This window comes from Mercenaria mercenaria, chromosome 14, assembly GCF_021730395.1.
Source record: "Mercenaria mercenaria strain notata chromosome 14, MADL_Memer_1, whole genome shotgun sequence".
Lineage (NCBI taxonomy): Eukaryota > Metazoa > Mollusca > Bivalvia > Venerida > Veneridae > Mercenaria > Mercenaria mercenaria.
Genome location: NC_069374.1, coordinates 10,245,623 through 10,266,794, shown reverse-complemented (window position 1 = coordinate 10,266,794; position 21,172 = coordinate 10,245,623). Strand labels below are relative to the sequence as shown.

At 35.2% G+C, this 21,172-nt stretch overlaps 2 protein-coding genes across 2 annotated transcripts; both read left to right on the top strand.

Moving 5' to 3' along the window:
* The first annotated feature begins 453 nt into the window (after positions 1-453).
* On the top strand, positions 454-6,819 carry LOC123526366 (uncharacterized). Its single transcript, XM_045305492.2, has 4 exons — positions 454-741; positions 2,121-2,383; positions 2,792-3,897; positions 4,643-6,819. Exons 1-4 carry the CDS (start codon positions 627-629, stop codon positions 4,845-4,847), a joined length of 1,689 nt encoding a protein of 562 aa, XP_045161427.2. The 5' UTR covers positions 454-626; the 3' UTR covers positions 4,848-6,819.
* A 7,934-nt stretch (positions 6,820-14,753) lies between these two features.
* LOC123526365 (uncharacterized) lies at positions 14,754-21,035 on the top strand. The gene is made up of 7 exons (XM_045305491.2): positions 14,754-14,824; positions 16,182-16,374; positions 17,221-17,293; positions 17,574-17,828; positions 18,885-19,178; positions 19,656-19,835; positions 20,636-21,035. The coding sequence occupies exons 1-7, from the start codon at positions 14,817-14,819 to the stop codon at positions 20,692-20,694; spliced, it is 1,062 nt and encodes a 353-aa protein (XP_045161426.2). The 5' UTR covers positions 14,754-14,816; the 3' UTR covers positions 20,695-21,035.
* The last annotated feature ends 137 nt before the right edge of the window (positions 21,036-21,172 follow it).

The following is a 21,172-nucleotide window of genomic DNA, read 5'->3' as shown; positions in this document are numbered from 1 at the left end:
AATTTATTCCTTATTTCTTTATTAAAGTTACAGTTGTAATAACAAGACTGACTATACATTTATTCATGTAATAAAACAATTATTGACTTTTTCATAGGTTGATATCAAGATTTATCAACTCTCAAAAAGTTATATTCGCCTCGCCTTCGGCTCGGTGAATATAACTCTTTTCGGGATGATACATCCTGATACCAATCTATGAAAAAGTCGATAATTGTATAATATTAACGTCTTGCAACTAAGTTACACGATTAAGTAATTACACGTACTGCATTATCGTATAAATTGTTTGAATATTTGAATCTCATATTGGACACACATTGCCTTTAAACATATTTCTCCCAGGCCATCTATATTTAGATCATGGGAAATCCCACTGTACTTCTTTTTATATTTTGTGACATAACAAAATAGTCGTCCGTGGCGACTTAAAATAAACTTCTAAAATTACAAATGGGAAAATCAGAAAACTGCTAATAATACAACGGCGACACTATAAATTCTTTCCATAGTGAAAGCTGGCACTCAAGAAAGGAGTTACCTAAAACAATATCGAAGCATATATTAATTAAATGGAAGAAACATAACTTCTAATAATTGCTGTTTAAAACGAAATAAGAAAAAAAATGAGTCGATGTTTGTCGCATAAAGTCTTAGTATTCAATGATCACTGTTTTCCAAGGATTAATTATTTTAGAACAAGATTAATGCGCTTTTATCCGAGAATGAAGAACGTATTGAGTAAGTATATAACCATTCAGAAAATGGCGGTTAATTAATTATTTAATTAATTAAATAAATAAATAATTATTAGTGAATGGTAACTTAATACATTTTTTGTGTGTACACTCATTTAACGACAAAAAATCTGGAAGTGTCTGCCTTTATACTTCGATGACTGTTGGGAAAAGACAATATTCTTTCAAATTCATTGACAGGCAAATTGGTTGCCGTAATGCCAGGCATTAAATTTTCAGACTTGGTCGCATCAAGTACCAGCATAATAGTAATCATGTATGAAAATGTTTAGGTAACACCATACTGATGAAGCTCACTTCGCAGACGCTATTTTACCAATTTCAATAAACTTCTTTTTTGTTGCATCTATTCAGAAAGTTTTTTTTTTAGTAAATATACTATAAGCTTATTACTGTGTACTGTAAGATGGAATATATTTAGCTACTTGTGAATCACTGAGTTGTTTTTTTTTCGCGTAGTCACCTTTATGTTTGGGGGAAAATGTAGGTAAAAAAAAAAGAAAAAGCGGTAGCAAAATATTGTTAATTGATTAACTGCAAGGTGTTAGTTTGAAGACAGTATTTCTGCAGCCAATATAGATAATATATGTTTTATTTGAACCTGCAATCACTATTAATGTAACTTTCAATTTAGTAACACATTGCAGTTAGACTAAAAGACTATCAATTTGGTCAGTATTGTAATCATATAAAGTATTTATGCAGTCATTCTGCCATACATGTTTTTCAAAAAACAACTACCGTAAGACCGAACAATTTCCGTTAAAATTCAAATGAATGCAGATTAGTGTACTTAAAACGTAAATTATTTATGTAACGTAAAAACATTATCATTTGAATAAGAATAAGAATATAATAAACTTAGTAATATTTAGTTGACTTTCAGTACGTAAAGATTAAATATTTCTCATACAAATGTTTTTAAACCTTAGAGGAATCTTTCTATATTTGGTTTTCAATTTCTTTCATAATGAAAAAAATAGAAAATGTTACTGTACTTCCAAATTGAGACGTCTGTGTTTTAAAATGTTTGATAAAATTAACATTCAGTTTAAGTCAAATGTTTTTCGTACATAATTGCAAGAAATCACAATGAGTCAAGAGCATCATTTCAATGATTTATATTGCATGGTAAAAGTAAACCCGCTTTGCTTGAATACTTTGTAAATGATACTAAATATCTAATATGTTTCTTGCAACTCATTTGACTCAGCCACACATTACTTTGACATCATTTATATTATAAAGATACGTGTATTAATATTTATCAATTGTTTACACAAAATCACATAATAAACTGATTTTGAATAGTAACCATTGAACGTATACAAAATCATTCTGTAAGTCGTCTCTCTGCTTCAGACTTCGAATTTAACACCCTGGGTCGGGGCGTAAAGCGTATGAGAAGTGATGACGACGACACGAGATGGATTGGTGATCAGATAGAAAGGGAGATCGAACTTGGGTGTATGGCCATAAATACTACGCTTCTAAATGAAATTACAGAGTCAGAGATTGCAATAAAACCTGAATACATTGCTAAAGGAAAGCTGCCTCAGAGTGATAGTGTAGTTTCATCAGAGTTTTTACAGAACAATGTTATCATCATAATGACAACAGTAAAGGTATGGTTTAGAGGTTACGTAGTAAAAAATGTATCTCCTAAAACTGCAAAGAAAAATCAAACGTTATGACGCAGAATTATAATTATCATAATATAATAATTATTGAATATTAAGTATAGTTCTTACATAGACTTTTATGCCAGTTCGTCATTCATCACGAAAAAACTCTTTTCTGTTTCCTCATTTATTCTAATACATTTCATTGATATCATTACTAATATTTAATTTAATGAGATTCACTACTAACAATGAACAAGCCCAATCAAATCAAGTCAGTAACATTTTCATTTTTGTTGTGTTGGGCGACCCGTGAATATTCCACTTTTTCTATCTTATTTTTAATCCAGGAAGATAACACGATAATAACGGTACTTTCTTAACTTGTATTTACTTTTCACTACTTCTCAGGATCTTGCAGAGACTGCCAGACTCATTGCAAATGCTGACTGGTTAAAACATGCCATTTTGGCTATCTTTGTTGACAAAAATGTAACAAGACAAGAATACAGCACTTTCTTGGACGCAGGTAAAATGAAAACCGAACGAGTAGTCATTATTAAATCATCTGCTTCAAAAACTTCTACGTCACCTGTATCCGGAGAAAATGCATCTGAAGCTATGTCGTCGACAGAAATTCAATCTTTCACGTCAAAAGATTTGCTTTTGAAGCAAAACAACAAGAAACAACAGACAACAGAACCGTCAACTTCTGAATCACTATTAAATTGGAGTGACTCTCCACAGAGTAGGAAGTCACCAACATACTCTCGATCTAGTTCCCCTAGTTTGCCATCACAACGACATAATTTAAGGCCACGACAAACTCAGTCTCCATGTAGTACTCCCGGGTCTCTATCACCTTCACGAAAACATACACAATCTCTTAGACTTACAACGAGGGCAACTTCTACACTGTCATCAAAGCAGACATCATCACCAGAGTCCCCCGTGAGAATGTTATATTCTCCAACATCTTCTCCTTCTTCTTCATTGCCTTCATCACCCGTTAAAACTCGTCCGCCATCTGCAATATGTTCTGGATCTGAGATCAAGAGGTCTAAATTAGATATCAATGAGCGTGAAGTTTCACCATTCGCCGATCAAAAGAAAGACCGTGAGGAGCCTATGGATTTACAAGAATCAGAACAAAATCAACAGTTTATCCGGAAAACAGAGAATGTAACAGAAAAAAGACAGAATCCAACTGAAATGCTGCCATCTCAAAGCACTTATGGAAATACAGAAAGCTGGGACATGGAGGAGTTGAGAAAAGCAGTTTCGTTTCAGATGGAAATCCAAATTGTGTCTATTATTGAACGTATAACGAGTTTGCTGAAATCTGTAAGGTCGAGACGAGACTCAAATGCAAAGGTAGCAGCCGTTACTACCCTCGATAAGCTGATATACGAAATAGAAGGGCTGTTGTGTCAAAGTGTTACAGAGAGTGGAATAAAAATGAAAGAAGAGATAGAAAAAAATCGAATCTCTCCAAATGTAACGACAGATCTTCTAAGGTGAGAAATTGAAATTGTGTGTATTCTTTTATATTCAAATTGAAGGCTTCATTTTTGAATTTGTATTTTGATTATACAAAACACGTATGTTACGAACACGCTTTATTGACAGACGACCCTTTCTGGCTATGCAAAATATATTATTATATATTATTAGGAAATAAAACTAATGGCTTTTAAACAAAGCTGGTGGTTGTTTACTGGTTGTCATTACTACATCATTTATAACGTTTCCCTGTATTGATATTACTGTGTTTTATAAAGTCGTATGCAAAAAGTGAAAATGTACTTGTAAGTCTCCTAAGCATTATGCAATATCAGTTCTTGCTTTCAATACTTCAATTACATGTTCTGTTAAAATCTGCCTTTAGTCACTACTGATGCAAATTATAACACTTTATTGTTTATCTAACTGTTACAGTAAATGTAGTATATCACTTAAGTAAGAAAACAAAAATACGGAAGAAAAAATGACAAAGTTAATGTGAATTTGCGATGAAAACGAGATTTATGATATTGAGTTACATTACCATTCCTTGTCATAAATTACACCAACAAACCCTCGTAGGCTAGTCTAGAGGACTTCCAATAAAGAACATGATTATTTAAAAACAGAAGGAAAGATAATCGGTGCGGCGACTTTGTTTACAAAGACACATCAGCGGCGTAATTGCATGTTTATTCTTTAATACCTAAGATGACTTCCTTGTTCCTAAACACTCTATTGTATGTTCTTTAATTTTAGTGTGAAAGGTGTGTACGGATGTGGAACAATGTATGACAGATTGAACGTTCATATTGAAGCCAGTGATGGTAAGGAAAAAGAAGCAATACAGGAAGAAGTCAGGAAAGTCACGGACAGATATAATTACAAAGACACGGACTATGATGTGCGGGTTGTTAAGTCAAGGCCTACAATGTATGGCAGACTAGTTATTTGCTCCGTTTAATGGGATTCAGCCAATAAAAATATGAGAGGCGTCTGTCTTAAACAAACAGCTGGTGTTTCGCTGGCAACAAAGCTGTGACTTTACGTATATTTATTAATTACAGCAACTTATAACATTCGGATTTGGAATTAAAATCAAAATCTACAAAATCGTTTGAAAAGATGTTTTTCTATCATTGTTGTGCTATGTTTAATATAAAGGATGTATGAATATTTTCATTTCTTATTAAATTATAAATGTCTTTTTAGATTTGTACCATTGTTTATTTGATCGAGTTGAGGCTACACTCTCTTCCTTGGTATAGAAGTATGTGAAATATTGTTGTGTTTTTATTGAAACGCAAGATTCAAGTTTCGCTTTTATAATTTTTGACTGAGACATATAATGTCAATTTATTACAAAAATGTAATTGTAATTTACTAAATGTTTGTGAATATGTTCATTTGATCAAGTTGCAGCCAAAATGCCCTCACTGGATATGTGTATCGTGTTGTGTTGTGTAATTATTGCAAATAAATTTATGGCACAAACGAAAAAGAAAATAATTTGCTTGATGGTCTGGACGAAAGAGTCATTAATGTTTATCTAAAAATGAATATACGTACGAAATATCTTTTACGCCAGATATTATGTCGTCGTTTAAAAATAGTAACTTTTCGGGAAAACCGGTCTCACTTTGGATTATATTTATAGAACAACGATTTTTTAGGCTTTTAGTTCATACATACACTTTACGATTCAGTGAATACTTGTAATGCAGAAGGAACCCAATGATTTGTCAGATAAACAATCAGAATTGTAAATAAATCGGTCATGTTTAAGTCCGGTTTTTGAGAAAATTGTCTTCATTTTATGAACCCGAACACTGTTTTTTGATCGAAGGACCGAATAGGAAGGCTCCCACGTTGTTGAGTCTTTTAACAAAGGTTACATTATGACTATAGATTTCATGCTGTCGGCAGAATTTGAGGTTTTCTGCGAAACTGAAAACACAAACGCATAAAAACCAATTTGACGTTTTCTCATTGTTACAATGCAAGAAAATTATTTTTTGTCGGAAATTGAAAGTCTTAAACGCGAAAAGGCAATACAACTGTTTCAAATCTCACTCAGTGCGATTTACTTTTCAAGTTTTGTATCATTTGGATTGATAAGTTATACTGTTAAAAAAGGATAACTCTATACACACGCGTAATAAAAATGATAAATTGTAGAATTTTACTACCGCCAACCCTTTTCTTGGAAAATATCTAGACCTTTGAAATCATGCAGTCCTTTCAATGTACTTGCATAACAGAGTTCTGCATTAGCTAGTATTAAGGTGTGTGGGGTTCTGCTTTCAATCAGACTAAATCAAAATGAGTATGCTATGTGTTCTCTGCTTCGTAAGCATCTTCATGAGAATATCGCAAAACCATACCTTCCATCCTCCGTATATATTACATTAGCCTGGGAATCCAGTCTGACAATTTCTAACTTTTTTTCTACCTGCAAATTGACAATGATAATATCAGAAACTCGATGAATGCCAATTAACACTAATTAGCGCAAATTAAGTCGGATCAATGCATAGATATTATGTATTATTTCTTCTGACAAAGCACAAATATTATCAACGGCTTCCCAGGCTAATATTACATATGCTAAGTGAAAATTGTTGACAGTACGTATACCAGTTTGTAAGATTTTAGATTATATCACTTATTTGAATAAGTGTTTAAACAAATTTATTCTAAAAATGTATATATGTGAATTAACTTGTTTTTTGTTGAGTCACATAAATATTCTTTATATTGTTGTTATTGTAATGTTATAAATAAACATACGTTTGCTCACTACAATTTTTACGTATACATTTGTATATAATGCCGTATACTTTCGGTTTTAATAGAATCATATTGGTGTGAAATAGTAATATGCAGGTTTCACTATCACAAATACTGAAAATATAATAAACATATCGCACTTGTAAGTGTGAGTATATTCTATATTGTTAACACTTGAAAAAGGAGTTTTTCTATTGTAAGGATAATGCATGCCTTTGTGTTGATACATCTGCAAAATCCCAATGGGTTGGTGGGTACCCAAGCCATTTAGGATGAGGGCACAAACTGATACTATCACAGGTAACGCTATACTCTAATAAATGAAACAGAGCGTAAACAATTCAGCTGATTGAATGTTAGATGAAAAAAAAAGTGTTAAAATCTTAAACGACTTCGGGTGATGTTTTGACACATAGAGAAAATGGCGATGATCTCTATATCTATAAGTATCAAACATATTGAATCTCTGCAAAAGTCCCATCATGAGTTGGCACAGAGAGAGAGAGCGCGCGCGCGCGCGCGCGAGAGAGAGAGAGAGAGAGAGAAAATCGCTGTGAAAATCTCAATCTAATACAGTGCCACAATGATCAGACAAATGAAGACTATCTGCAAACGTCCAATCATGATTTGTCCGCAAAAGTCCCATTATGATTTGTCTGCGATAGTCCCATGATGATTTGTCTGCGATACTCCCATCATAATTTGTCCGCGAACATCTTATCATGACTTGTCTGCGATAGTCCCACAATGATTTGTCTGCGATAGTCCCATCATGATTTGTCTGCGATAGTCCCACCATGATTTGTCTGCGATAGTCCCATCATGATTTGTCTGCGATAGTCCCACAATAATTTGTCTGCGAAAATCTTATCATGATTTGTCTGCGATAGTCCCATCATGATTTGTCTGCGATAGTCCCATCATGAATTGTCTGCGATAGTCCCATCATGATTTGTCTGCGATAGTCCCACAATGATTTGTCTGCGATAGTCCCACAATGATTTGTCTGCGATAGTCCCATCATGAATTGTCTGCGATAGTCCCATCATGATTTGTCTGCGAAAGTCCCATCATGAATTGTCTGCGATAGTCCCATCATGATTTGTCTGCGATAGTCCCACAATGATTTGTCTGCGAAAATATTATCATGATTTGTCTGCGATAGTCCCATCATGATTTGTCTGCGATAGTCCCACAATGATTTGTCTGCGATAGTCCCATCATGATTTGTCTGCGATAGTCCCACAATGATTTGTCTGCGATAGTCCCATCATGATTTGTCTGCGATAGTCCCATCATGATTTGTCTGCGATAGTCCCATCATGATTTGTCTGCGATAGTCCCATCATGAATTATCTGCGATAGTCCCATCATGATTTGTCTGCGATAGTCCCATCATGATTTGTCTGCGATAGTCCCACAATGATTTGTCTGCGATAGTCCCATCATGATTTGTCTGCGATAGTCCCACAATGATTTGTCTGCGAAAATATTATCATGATTTGTCTGCGATAGTCCCACAATGATTTGTCTGCGAAAATCTTATCATGAATTGTCTGCGATAGTCCCACAATGATTTGTCTGCGAAAATCTTATCATGATTTGTCTGCGATAGTCCCACAATGATTTGTCTGCGATAGTCCCACAATGATTTGTCTGCGATAGTCCCATCATGATTTGTCTGCGATAGTCCCATCATGATTTGTCTGCGATAGTCCCACAATGATTTGTCTGCGAAAATCTTATCATGATTTGTCTGCGATAGTCCCACAATGATTTGTCTGCGATAGTCCCACAATGATTTGTCTGCGAAAATCTTATCATGACTTGTCTGCGATAGTCCCATCATGATTTGTCTGCGATAGTCCCACAATGATTTGTCTGCGAAAATCTTATCATGATTTGTCTGCGATAGTCCCACAATGATTTGTCTGCGATAGTCCCACAATGATTTGTCTGCGAAAATCTTATCATGACTTGTCTGCGATAGTCCCATCATGATTTGTCTGCGATAGTCCCACAATGATTTGTCTGCGAAAATCTTATCATGATTTGTCTGCGATAGTCCCACAATGATTTGTCTGCGATAGTCCCACAATGATTTGTCTGCGATAGTCCCATCATGATTTGTCTGCGATAGTCCCATCATGAATTGTCTGCGATAGTCCCACAATGATTTGTCTGCGAAAATCTTATCATGATTTGTCTGCGATAGTCCCACAATGATTTGTCTGCGATAGTCCCACAATGATTTGTCTGCGATAGTCCCATCATGATTTGTCTGCGATAGTCCCATCATGATTTGTCTGCGATAGTCCCACAATGATTTGTCTGCGATAGTCCCACAATGAATTGTCTGCGATAGTCCCATCATGATTTGTCTGCGATAGTCCAACAATGATTTGTCTGCGAAAATCTTATCATGATTTGTCTGCGATAGTCCCATCATGAATTGTCTGCGATAGTCCCATCATGAATTGTCTGCGATAGTCCCACAATGATTTGTCTGCGATAGTCCCATCATGAATTGTCTGCGATAGTCCCACAATGATTTGTCTGCGATAGTCCCACAATGATTTGTCTGCGATAGTCCCATCATGATTTGTCTGCGAAAGTCCCATAACGATTTGTCTGCGAAAGCATATCAAGATTTTTGTGCGAAAGTCACTTCATAATTTGGCACATAGTCAGTCTCAGCCATTTATAATCATTTTCTATCTGATCGAAGTTTTGCTTTTCAGTTACTGTATGTCAACCGAAAGTAGTTAATACACCCGCCTAAAGCGGGAAGATGCCACATTCTTAGTTACGCATAAATACTTAATAGATGTCTAAAGGATACGAGGTTGTATACCAAAATATTCCAAATATACCAAAATTCGCTGTTATTCCGATAGCGACCAGTGGGCCTGTTTCGCAAAACTTTCTCGTACGAAGTCAGTGCGAAAGTTGGTAAAATTATTTCGTACGAACTTTTTGAAAGAAAGCCCATTTATCTCCATGTAGAAGATAATTTCCTTCTGTAATAAAAACCAAAGTAAGCATAAAATACCAGACATATCTTACAGCAGATGTACAATGGATCGAAGAAACTGAAAGTTCGTTATCATTTCATGATAGCTCTTAATGTTTATAAATATAATTGAAGTTGACATTAAGGAAGAGAACCCCGCGCTCCAGTGACGATAATGCCTCCTAGGTTTTTTTTCAGAATCAGGCTAGTTAAATATCAGATCTGTTCATGAAGGTGGTGCCTCTTTAAAAGAAAAGAAAACGAAATTAAAACAGCTTTACGCTTCTCTCACCGAAATACCGAACACAACAATAAGATAAGATAAGATTTATTTTGATATAAAATTGAATACTACAACACATATACACATAGGCTCTCTTTTTTAAAGACTTTACAACCTATATATACATGTCATTACAGCTAGACATCAACAAACAGCATTGTTGTCTTCAGTGTGTTTTGAAGACGAGGTTGAGAACACGACATCACATTGTTGCCATATATGATAATTTATGAAGATCCCTACATAATTGAGAAAAGGTTAAAGTGCCTAGTTCCCAAAAAATTTAGGTTGGACAGCTTTTAATTATCAGGTAACAGCATACGCGACACGGAAGCACACATGAACCTGCTAAAAAGTATTATACACAAATGTAGGTGATATATACATGTAAGAAGCGTTAAAGTGGAGGGCATATCTTACGATCGGATTCATTTTTTAGAAAGTGAAAAATGGATTGATTCGGTTACCACATTGTACAATAACTCAAGTACAAAACCTTGTAGGACCACATTCGTAACAGATCGCATTTGTAACAGGTGTTACAAATGCGATCGCATCTGTAACACGTGTTACAAATGAGATCGCATACGTAACAGAAATCAAGCACATATGTAACAATTTTTGTGACGAATGTGATCGATGCCGATTTTTGATGTGACATCTGATCACATTTGTCACATGTCATTTTCAATCGGAAAAATGAACAAAAAAGTGCATTTTTACATCTGAAACACATTTGTAACATGTTTTAGCTCACATGTACGAAGTGACAAAGTAAGCTATTGCGATGATCCGTCCGTTCACATTTTTCTTGCGAATATGACAGAGACAACATTTATCATTTGATTATGACAAAACTTGCACAGAACTTAATATAGATCTATATCTCGGTTCCTTTCGAAAACCAGCCATATCACCTTATTCGTCTAGGAGTTATGGTCCCTGGAATGGCAATAATTACTGATTTTAGCCTTGTGAACCCGATTAAGACCACATGTTTTGTTATTTTGACTCAATATGCATACAACTTGTATATCTATAAGATCTCGGTTCCTTTCAAAGACAACCGTATTGCACCATTTATTTGACTTCGAGTTACGGCCCCTGATTTGGTAAAAAATGCTGCTTGTGAACACAGTGGAGACTACATTTATTATTTGATTTTCATTAAACTTATATAGGATTTCACTTCCTTGAACACAATAGAGTCCATATTTATTATTTCATTTTGACCAAACTTGTAGAGAAGTCACATATCTATAACATCTCGGTTCCTTACGAAAACCAGCTATATAGCAACAATTTTGCTGGAGTTATGGTCCCTTAAATGACAAAAATTGCTGATTTTAGCATTGTGAACATGACAGAGATCACATTTATGATTTGATTATGACCAAAATTGCCCTGAATAATTATATATCGTAGGAATTATATATCTTTTTTCCTCGAAGAGTAGCCATATCACACTATTTGTCTTAAGAATTATGACCCCTAAAATGGCAAAATCGCAGATTTAATAACATGTATAGTGTAGTATGTCACTTATAAATTTCCCATATAGGTTTTGGTTTGTAAGATTTCATTTTTATTAAATGCATGAATACATGTATATGAATATGTATGATTAAAGGGGAAGATACACCACATGCAATCCCTGTTCAACTTTTATAATCGGCAGTTCGCTGGTTGTATCGCTTCAACAAGAAATAAAGTGCACTCGAAAATCAAGATCAAGGCAGTCTCAACTAGCATAGAAAGTCTTGTTAAAGCTGAACACTGGGTATATATACATCTACGTATACTTAAAAATAGTGACTAGCTTGACTATTCGAGGACTGCTAATGGCTATTGTTCTGATCCTGATGTCGTCGGTGTCCGCGGGTTCGCTGCAAGATAGGTTTTTCGTTCTCGTTTTGTTTATCTTTGTCAATTCGCATTACTTTAAACATAAAAAAAATTTAAACTGACGACAAATGAAATATGTCCAACTTAAAACACTGACGTGAACCATTATTGGATTATATTTACTATGAGAGTTTTCTTGCCAGGCCTGGTGTCTGCATTCGTATGGAAACACTCTTATTTTTTATCTGTATAGGAACACTCCATCGGTGAAGCTGGTGCAATGGATAGTTTTGCAGATTACGAAACCGGCGGAGCGGGTTGAATTCCTAGTCAGGGCCGGAATTTCCAGAGATATTGTGTCTCTCATCCACCCAGTTAATACCTTACGTGTATAGGTGCGTTTTACCAGACCTGTAAACGAGCATATGAGTGTAAACTCGTATATGAGCCAGGGTATAATTTCAATTGAAATGAATGGGAAGAACTTTCCATCGACTAGAGTGTCGAGGGACCGGGTGAAAACTACTCGTATCTGTTGCTATTTTCGCCACTCAGTGCTGTTTCAAGCTGGGACGTTGTCGGTTACTAATATAAAGATACTGTTGTACTGATTTTAATATTACTGACATTTTTATTAGCATTATCAGCATCATCATAATAATCATCATCATCATCATCTTGGACTGGTCCGTTCTAGGATCAATGGTAAGATTAACTGCCCGAAACTGTATTGCCTAAATACTGTTGAAAACAGGCGCTCTGAATCCAACAAACAAAGATAATATTCATCAAAACCATTCTACAGGGTTCCAAAATTTGAGACGTTTGTAGTAATAGGTGTAATATGATCACTACAGATTGTCAATAAATGGTGGTTATTTGTACCAAAGTATTTGGAAATCTGACTAAAGCGGGTTATGATCCGGGCACAAACATATATATTACAACACAATAACAAAATAAGTCTAAGTTCAAAACTGTAAACTTGATCTTGGATATATACATGTAGCAACAAGGATCATGATCTCAACACACCTTCTATCCATGCTGATCATTTGTACCAAATAATTTGAAAATCTGACTTTGATTGGGCAAGTTATACCAAGGACATGAACTTATATATATAACTGCACGAACGCACAGCCTCCTCTATTTCCCGGCGGGACTATAATAAAAGGCCTATTACATGTACCTCACAGACGGACTCAGTGGGGTGAGGGTAATTAGAAAATAAGGTGTATTTTCTTAAAATCCCATAGACATTAGTTCGCAGCACAAGGTCGGGCCCTCCTAGACTTAAGGCTAACGACTCCTTCCATGACAAGTTGTATATAATTTGTCCCGTGACAAAGCAGCTTCCTGTTTGTCAACCAGCTTGAAACAGCTCTGGATGACGAAAGACAGCTACAAATGTATGTCGCCACCGGGTTCGAACCAGTGACCTGGGCATGTGGGTCTACCTTTCAGCAAGTCGAGGTCACAGTAGAAGTAGCTGAAGTTGTAATCATATTAAAGTGGTAGTGGCTGTGGATGCAGAAATGATTATAAAAAATGAGCCACGTCACGGAAAAATTGGCATTCGGACATTTTCATGAATTTCCGAAAAGTCTATATTTAGGCTGACCTGTGCATTTATGCATCTGAATCAGGGCCAGAAAATTTCATAATCAGGTAGAATAAGCCTTCTTTGAAATAACAGCGAACGGTGTGGGCCATGATCAGACTGCGCGGATGCGCAGGCTGATCTGGGCCCACACTGGTTGCAAAGCCTCGAAGATTCCCGAAGGCCCATTTTCTCATGATGCGGCTCAAATAATTTTATGATGTCATTGACCTCGACGACGACGACGCTAACTTGTGATATGCTTATGGCAGTCATTTAATGATGCTGCGATGACAACCAACTCATTGAACATTTGCAGTATAAAACTGAACATGATACATATGTGCTTCTCATGTCAACCCCCATGTTGGACAAACACATTTGTAACACATTTTACCTGTTACGAATGCGATCGCATACGTACGAAATCTGTTACAAATGCGATCTGTTACAAATGTGGTCCTACAAGCCTAAACGAGTAAGAAAATATCAACTCGGATGATATCGTTGTATGGTATTTCGCATTACTGCACCTCGACACTTCTTTTTATGAAATATTGAATTAGACATTCGCTCAAAACAAACGTATTTTGTCATGCGTTAACATGTGTAGGTATCGTTGATAAGATTTTATTGAAGATATAATATATCCCAAACAGTGATTTGTCGTTGTTGGCTGCGCTGTTGTGATATAATTCATTCGCATTTGAATTCAAATAATTTTGTCAAGGTGTGCCATGATTATTTATCAGTAAGGCACATCTGCATATTCCGTCAAAACGCATTTGTCACGATGTGCAGGTTTGACCTCTTGCAGTCAAATGTCGCTTGTTTCCGTTTCTGATACTACTATAAACTTCTAATAACTTAATTGACTTTTTTGTGCCACTTACATGAATAGCTTAAAAACAATTGTCGACTGTGTCTAGGTTTGAAAATATTATTATTATAACAGTTTTCAATACGTAAAAAATTTATAAACTTTAGCTCGGTTTTACTTCCATTTTAGCAGTGCACATGACCAAGTACAGTCCAACTTGCTCGAGAGACCAAATCTATTAAGAAACCACTTGCATTATGAGACCTAGATCTATTCTTCAGTTTAACCTAGTGTTTTAAATGTATGAAGATACCAGTTGTATTAAGAGAACATTTTTTCTTCCCTTGGGTGGTCTCTTAATGCAAGTAAATTTCTCTTAATTTACCGGAAATTACGCATTATTTTTAAACAGAGTTTACGAAAACTGTAAACGTAAAGACCTTTTTGCGGATAAAAATGTCAGTTGGTATCTGCACTAAACATTTTGATAACACAAATATTAGAACAATTCCAAATTTAATCACGACCTCTAAGTGCTCTATCTTCTTATCAGTTGATTCTTTCAACTAACTAACAACAATGATAAGGTAAGACTTTTTAGTTTAACTTAAGCGAAATTTAAATATTTGAAATGTTAATTTTGCCTGCATTTTAGGACCATGGCCATATGGTTTACTATTTTAGATATACTTATAGTTCAGATATATTCAAAACATACATATTGTATACAGACTGATGCATTGATCCGTAATGTATGTTGTGTAGCATTTTTTGCCATTTTATTTTATGCCAAACAAACTATCTAAATGCTAATACAAATGCTTTCATTTTCAAATCTTCCACATGCGGCGTTGAATACCACTTAAATATTATATATACCCAACCATGCTGTAAAAGATGTAATTTAATTCGGACAGAATAGTCTTTATGACGAGTCCGCTGTTTACAAATGATGATGATGATGATAATAATAATTATTATAATTATAATAACAATAATAACAAAGAAACTGAAGGAAAGTCGAAAGTGAACAATAATTTTGTTCTGAAACATTAAAAGTAATTGTTGAAAACTCCACCCGAGCGACACGGCACATGCTTCCGCTTTCATTTACTCACCCCTATATTGTTTCTATACTCAATATTCTTAGCAGTGGATCAACATAATGTTTAACAAACTAACTTGTGAACTAACTTGTGAACTTGTCCGTAAAGTGTCTTATTATGCCATATATTAATTTTGTTAGTCTTCTTTTCTATGAATAATGTGACTTTGTCTGTCGGACGTGTTGGTATGTGAAATGGTCAGTCTATTATGAAAACTTTAAAAAAAAGACGAAATTAATTGCTTCATGGAGTTTGACATAATAAGTCACTTTAAAGGCATATGAATTGATAGTGTAAAGTTACGAAATAAATAAATGAATTGTTTCAGGTTCTGTTGTGTCATGCATTATCACATTATACATTCAGACTTGAGGAAAACCTTTTTAGATATTTCCATTCGTACTGCTACTAATAATTACACTTAAGTTTCTTTTGTTGCATATTTAGACAAAATTTAAAAGATATATTACAGTCAAATTCATATTTATAAACATGAAAAATTATGGTAGCTTTCTAGTGAACATGAAATAAAATGTTTGTGTACAAAAAACAGTGCTGTGCGTTAGGTTAAGAGTAATGTACACTTTATAGATATGTCGAGCTAAGTTAAGTAAATGTGTGTACTGCCATTAAAAACTGGAAGTTTTTTCTTTAACCAAACGACTACAATGGATTTAATTTAATATGTTAGTAACTGAGATAAAGTAAGACTTTACTGCTATCTAAAACTATGTTTTTCTGTTGTCGTACGATCTGAATATCAGTGATTAGGCAAGTATATAAAACAAGCTATTTTAGTGAAAGATGCGCTTTGGATATCGTTAAGCTTATATTACAGGGTGTTGTATGCTGCGCTGCTACTGGTACCAGTATCAGCAGATTACGACTGTGTTTGCAACTATAATGTTGAAGAGGGAGTATACGGAACAGCAGCTACAGGCCAACCCATAGGCTACTTATACGAATTTGACTGTAAACCACAAGCAGGTCCAGACAGTGGAGACTTTTATCAGGTCATGTACGAAAAACAGGTATGTAGAATGATTACATATAACAAATATGATAAGCACCTTGCAGGATTTTTCATTAAATCTTATATTTGTAAACAAAAGTTTGCTTTGAACTCATTTTAGATCAAAATAACAAAATGGTTTTGAACCGACTGATGAAACTCAGAGGACATGATATAATTTGCTTCAGGCTATTTTTCTCATTGTGTCTTTTCGTTCATGTATGCAGTTTACTCGGAAACTCAAAATTTATTTGCAGAAAACATCGGTCCAATATTTCAACGTGCTTTCTTTTTTTTATATACATATACACGAGTAGATCATTAAGTTTCTGATAAAAAGACATTACCTGATTTATGAAATATCGCTATATTTATGAACGAGGATATTTCAAATCATTTCCGAGTATCCCGGATTAGATACTAGTATCTATCTAGTTTAGTGAAATGAACTAAACATTGTTGCCGTTCAAATGACATAAGATACTAGTAATAAGATTAAATTGAAAACAAAAATAGACCAAAAAATGATTTTACTATATTTTTTATAATTCCAACAATAAAAAAAAACATTATTCAATGTTACATATAGTAGACTGTTGTAAAATGGTCCAGACTACTTACTGATACAAGAATATGGAAGTATCCGCGAATATGTAAGAGTAACGAAAGAGAATCGAACTTGGTCCTTACTTTGTGGTTCAGAGCGAAAGATTGCAGAACCTCAAAATTATTCCAAATAACTCCCTAACTTTAAATGAAAACAATCTAACACAGTAATTATGGAAACTTTCCATTTTTGTCTGAAAAGAAAAGAGAAATAAATTATGTTTGTTTATTATGATACATGTCTACGTTTATCTTGCAGGTAGCGTACATCAAGAAGAATCCGCAGGTGCAACTACAAACTTGTCCAGGCGAAATTCCTGATGAAGACAAATGTAAGTCAAGGACATAATCGGGTAAATGAAAAGATAGCGAACAATGTAATTGCAACGAAGGGCCTCACATACATCCTCAATGCTTCAAGTCTTCTCTATTGATGAAGAAAATACTTATTCTAACAAGACAAGATGAATTGTAATTACAAAATATTATTAAAAATAGCAAAATACAAATGTACTGAATGGAATACCTTATTCAAGATTCAGTTAATTTATGAATATGAGTACGTTTTCACTCATAGTATATTTAAACGTTTCTTTTTGTTTGTTTACACAGTAACGACAGTAGCTGGTATGACGACGATGCCACCTACTACAGCTAAGGTGTTTACCTCAAATCCTACAACCACACCCCAACCTACCACACCGCCTACCAACACGCCCACCACTACACCCACCACCACGCCCACTACCACTCGAACAACACATACAACTACGCCTACTACTACTCTAACTGATTCAACACCTTCACCGTCTACTACACCAGTAGCCACTATACCACCAACGACAAAGCCAGGAAAGGTGCCGGAAGGTAAATGTAACAGTTCTGAGTACGTTCAGATAAAAAAGTAGTTGTCATTTGTTTTCATTAACATGATTTTATATCAGTTGACCGGAAGTATGAACCATTAAAATGGCTGCGACATTTCATGTTCCATTATACACTGAACAATTTTTTTTCTAAAACAGTCCTTTATATTTTTCAAACAATCCCTCATTTTTCAAAATTTAACATACGTGCCGCGCCATGAGAAAACCAACATAGTGGCTTTGCGACCAGCATGGATCCAGACCAGCCTGCGACTCCGCGCAGTCTGGTGAGGATCCATGCTGTTCGCTAACAGTTTCTCCAATTCCAATAGGCTTTGAAAGCGAACAGCATGGATCCTCACCAGACTGCGCGGATGCGCAGGCTGATCTGGATCCATGCTGGTCGCAAAGCCACTATGTTGGTTTTCTCATGGCACAGCTCATACTTTTAATATAAGTAATACACCGTAATGTCGGCAACATTATATAGTATAGAATTTATGAATATAAGTTACAAAACATCATGCTGAAAGTATTAAAAAAAGAAAATGCTTTCAGGAATTAAAAAGATATTGTTAAAATATGAAGTGCTGCGTTAAAAGATTTGCTAAGTATTCTCATTACTAGGGTCCTGAAAAAAGTTCTGTCACTAATGGGCTTCCATAGTTTTATCCCGGGCATTTTTGAAACTCTTCCCCTGTGACTTTTTTTGGAAAAGAAATATAAGTCCAGAAGTTCTCTTGGCTGTGCCATTTATCAGTGTCTCAAACAGATACCAAAAATAGAATGTTTATCTGCTTTTTGGTAAAAAAGTTACAAACATGTGTTTCTTAAAGGAGGAATACTTTGAACGTTTGTAATAAAACCAATTTTGATAAAAAAGCCGAACCCAGTGACAAAACTTTTTGCAGGATCCTCGTATTATGATACTAACGGTAAGCAGCTCTGATATTAAACAGTACTCACTTTGCTTTCAAGGTCAGCAGTGTACACTTTTCATTATTCTGTACCGTTAACATAAAATCTGTACTTTCTTGTATACTTTGTATTTCAACAGGCCATGTAGAAATATGCCCAGATTATGTAAAAAATACGGATGTAAATCGCTTTGACGGTTTTCTCGGGCAGTACGGCGAATTTTGCTACGAGCTTGTTAATCAATCTACCCAGTATGTAAACGCCGAAAGGCATTGTGCTATAGTTTCCTCTGGACATCTGGTGCATATATTGAATCAAGATGAACAGGACTTCCTTGTGAGGTTCCTCAACAAGCATCATTATGTTGATGCCGTCTGGACTGGACTGACCGACAGTGGTAATGCCAATGAGGGTACATGGAGATGGAGTTCAGGTGTGTATTCAAATAATCTAATTATAATAATCGTGTATTCCAACAGAGTAATCGGAAGGCTTATGAGAAAAGGGTAAATTTAGTACGCTCTGCACAGGCGCATTCAGAAGGATGGGACTGTTTTTACACAGTACCCCTTCTCCTTATAATATCAGAAAGGCATACATATTGCACGAAGTTAAAATGGCGACCCTTATTCATGATTTGATTGATACTTATTTTAGGTATACTTTAAGAATATTTTGCCTATTTCATACCCCCACACCCTGTCGAAATAGAGATCCAATTGTTTAATTTCACAAAACACAGAGTAAAAGATCAGTTTACAGTCTGTATTTACACATTATGTGTAACAAATAAACGTAGGCCAAATACTCTTTATTATTATAAGTTAAATATAAGTAGACAACAGTTATTAAATACTGTTTGAAAACAGCATTTCGTATTCATAACTGACGACTGAGGGTATAATTTCAGGAGCACCATATAAATACAACAATTTTCAAGGAGAGTATACCCAACACACTTCCAACACACACAAATTAAATGACTGTGTAGTTTTAAAACAAGGAGGAGAATGGACAGACGTAGCTTGTGGAGTAGCATTTATTCTGGGCGCTGGCTTCGGAGAAAGTCATCCTTATATATGCCAGTACAGTATGTAGTCAGTTTTCAATCAGGGCTGTTATATTTCGATCTTCTCAGATCGTTCAGCACGACTTTTATGTCGTGTTATTGGTACTGTTTCGTTTCTCAACATAACCATTCCGGCCTGGGTGGTTCCAATACTCCCGCTTTCATAGCCTTGGGTATTGTTTAATCACCCCTTGGATATGGTGCCTGCTTTTTAATTTTGCCTTTTGACAGTTCCTGTGATACGCAGGCTTCATAACCTCAGATCCCCTTCCTAAATTCCAGTTTGTTTAGTTCTGCCCATTGTTTTCTCGTTTGGGGCAAACCCTTTACTTTATCTGGGGACCAAACGCCGTTCTTCATGGAATTACACGCCTCAACACGTGTATCATTGAAGGTTCCATGTTCACCGCCGTTTGAATACATCTGCGGATGTCTCTAAATTGCTTTTTGTACTTTTAGCATGTGTAAATGTTGAGTTCTGTTCAACCCGGAGCTGGAGGGCGTGGACGGTAGCATGCAATTCCACTACCGTCCATGAACAGGCTCAATCAAACCGAGCATGCAACATTTTCGTTTTTGTCGTGTTGAGCGACCTGTGAAGTTTCCACTTTTTTCTATTTTACTTACAGTGCCTGCGCACATTATGTACGTGTTACATAGAGAGAGAGATATCATTAATAGTTTGTATGTATTGCACATGTACTTTCGGTTTATGCAATGGATTTTCTAAGAATATTTTTATACTGTAACATATTTTAGTGCCTAACAATACTTACTACCATATCATAAATACGTTGTAAGACAAAATGTATCTATTTCAGATGTTTCTTCATCACTACCATCAATAGTACAAGCTTTTCCTGACGTTGTGGTTGGTTAGCCACGCCTAGAAACGGACATAAGTCACACAAATATTGTGTTGCTTTATAATAAAGCTGATTTTCATGTGGAAACGTACAAAGTGTTTGAATAACACCATCTGTTACATACCCTTTATGATGCATTGTGAAAATAATATACATCAGAAAACATATATGCTTCTAATGCCAACCACTACTGTTCTTTAAAAAAACTTTCTGTATAATTCTTTCATGTGAGAAAGTCCTCCAATTTGCTAATGAAGGTCGGTGGTTCTACCTACGTAGCTGCCTGTGAGGAGCGACACAAGCGTTCATTTTTTTGCCTTTCATAAGCTTGTCATAAGAATAAAACTGAAACTAATGTTTTATTCTCATTCGTTCTTTTACATGGTAACTGTTTTATGTAGCGAGAATATTTTGAAATACTAGTACCATAAACTCGGACTGTTTGTTCATCATGTCTTCGCTGAATGACTTCACACGTGGAAGCCATCCATT

Excerpts from the sequence above, each read along its gene's own strand:
- LOC123526366 (XM_045305492.2), top strand. The coding sequence starts at position 627 with ATGAGTCGATGTTTGTCGCATAAAGTCTTAGTATTCAATGATCACTGT. Across the intron at positions 2,384-2,791 it reads TCATAATGACAACAGTAAAG|GATCTTGCAGAGACTGCCAG; the intron begins GTATGGTTTAGA and ends ACTACTTCTCAG. Across the intron at positions 3,898-4,642 it reads GTAACGACAGATCTTCTAAG|TGTGAAAGGTGTGTACGGAT; the intron begins GTGAGAAATTGA and ends CTTTAATTTTAG.
- LOC123526365 (XM_045305491.2), top strand. Across the intron at positions 17,294-17,573 it reads AATTCCTGATGAAGACAAAT|TAACGACAGTAGCTGGTATG; the intron begins GTAAGTCAAGGA and ends TTGTTTACACAG. Across the intron at positions 17,829-18,884 it reads GCCAGGAAAGGTGCCGGAAG|GCCATGTAGAAATATGCCCA; the intron begins GTAAATGTAACA and ends GTATTTCAACAG.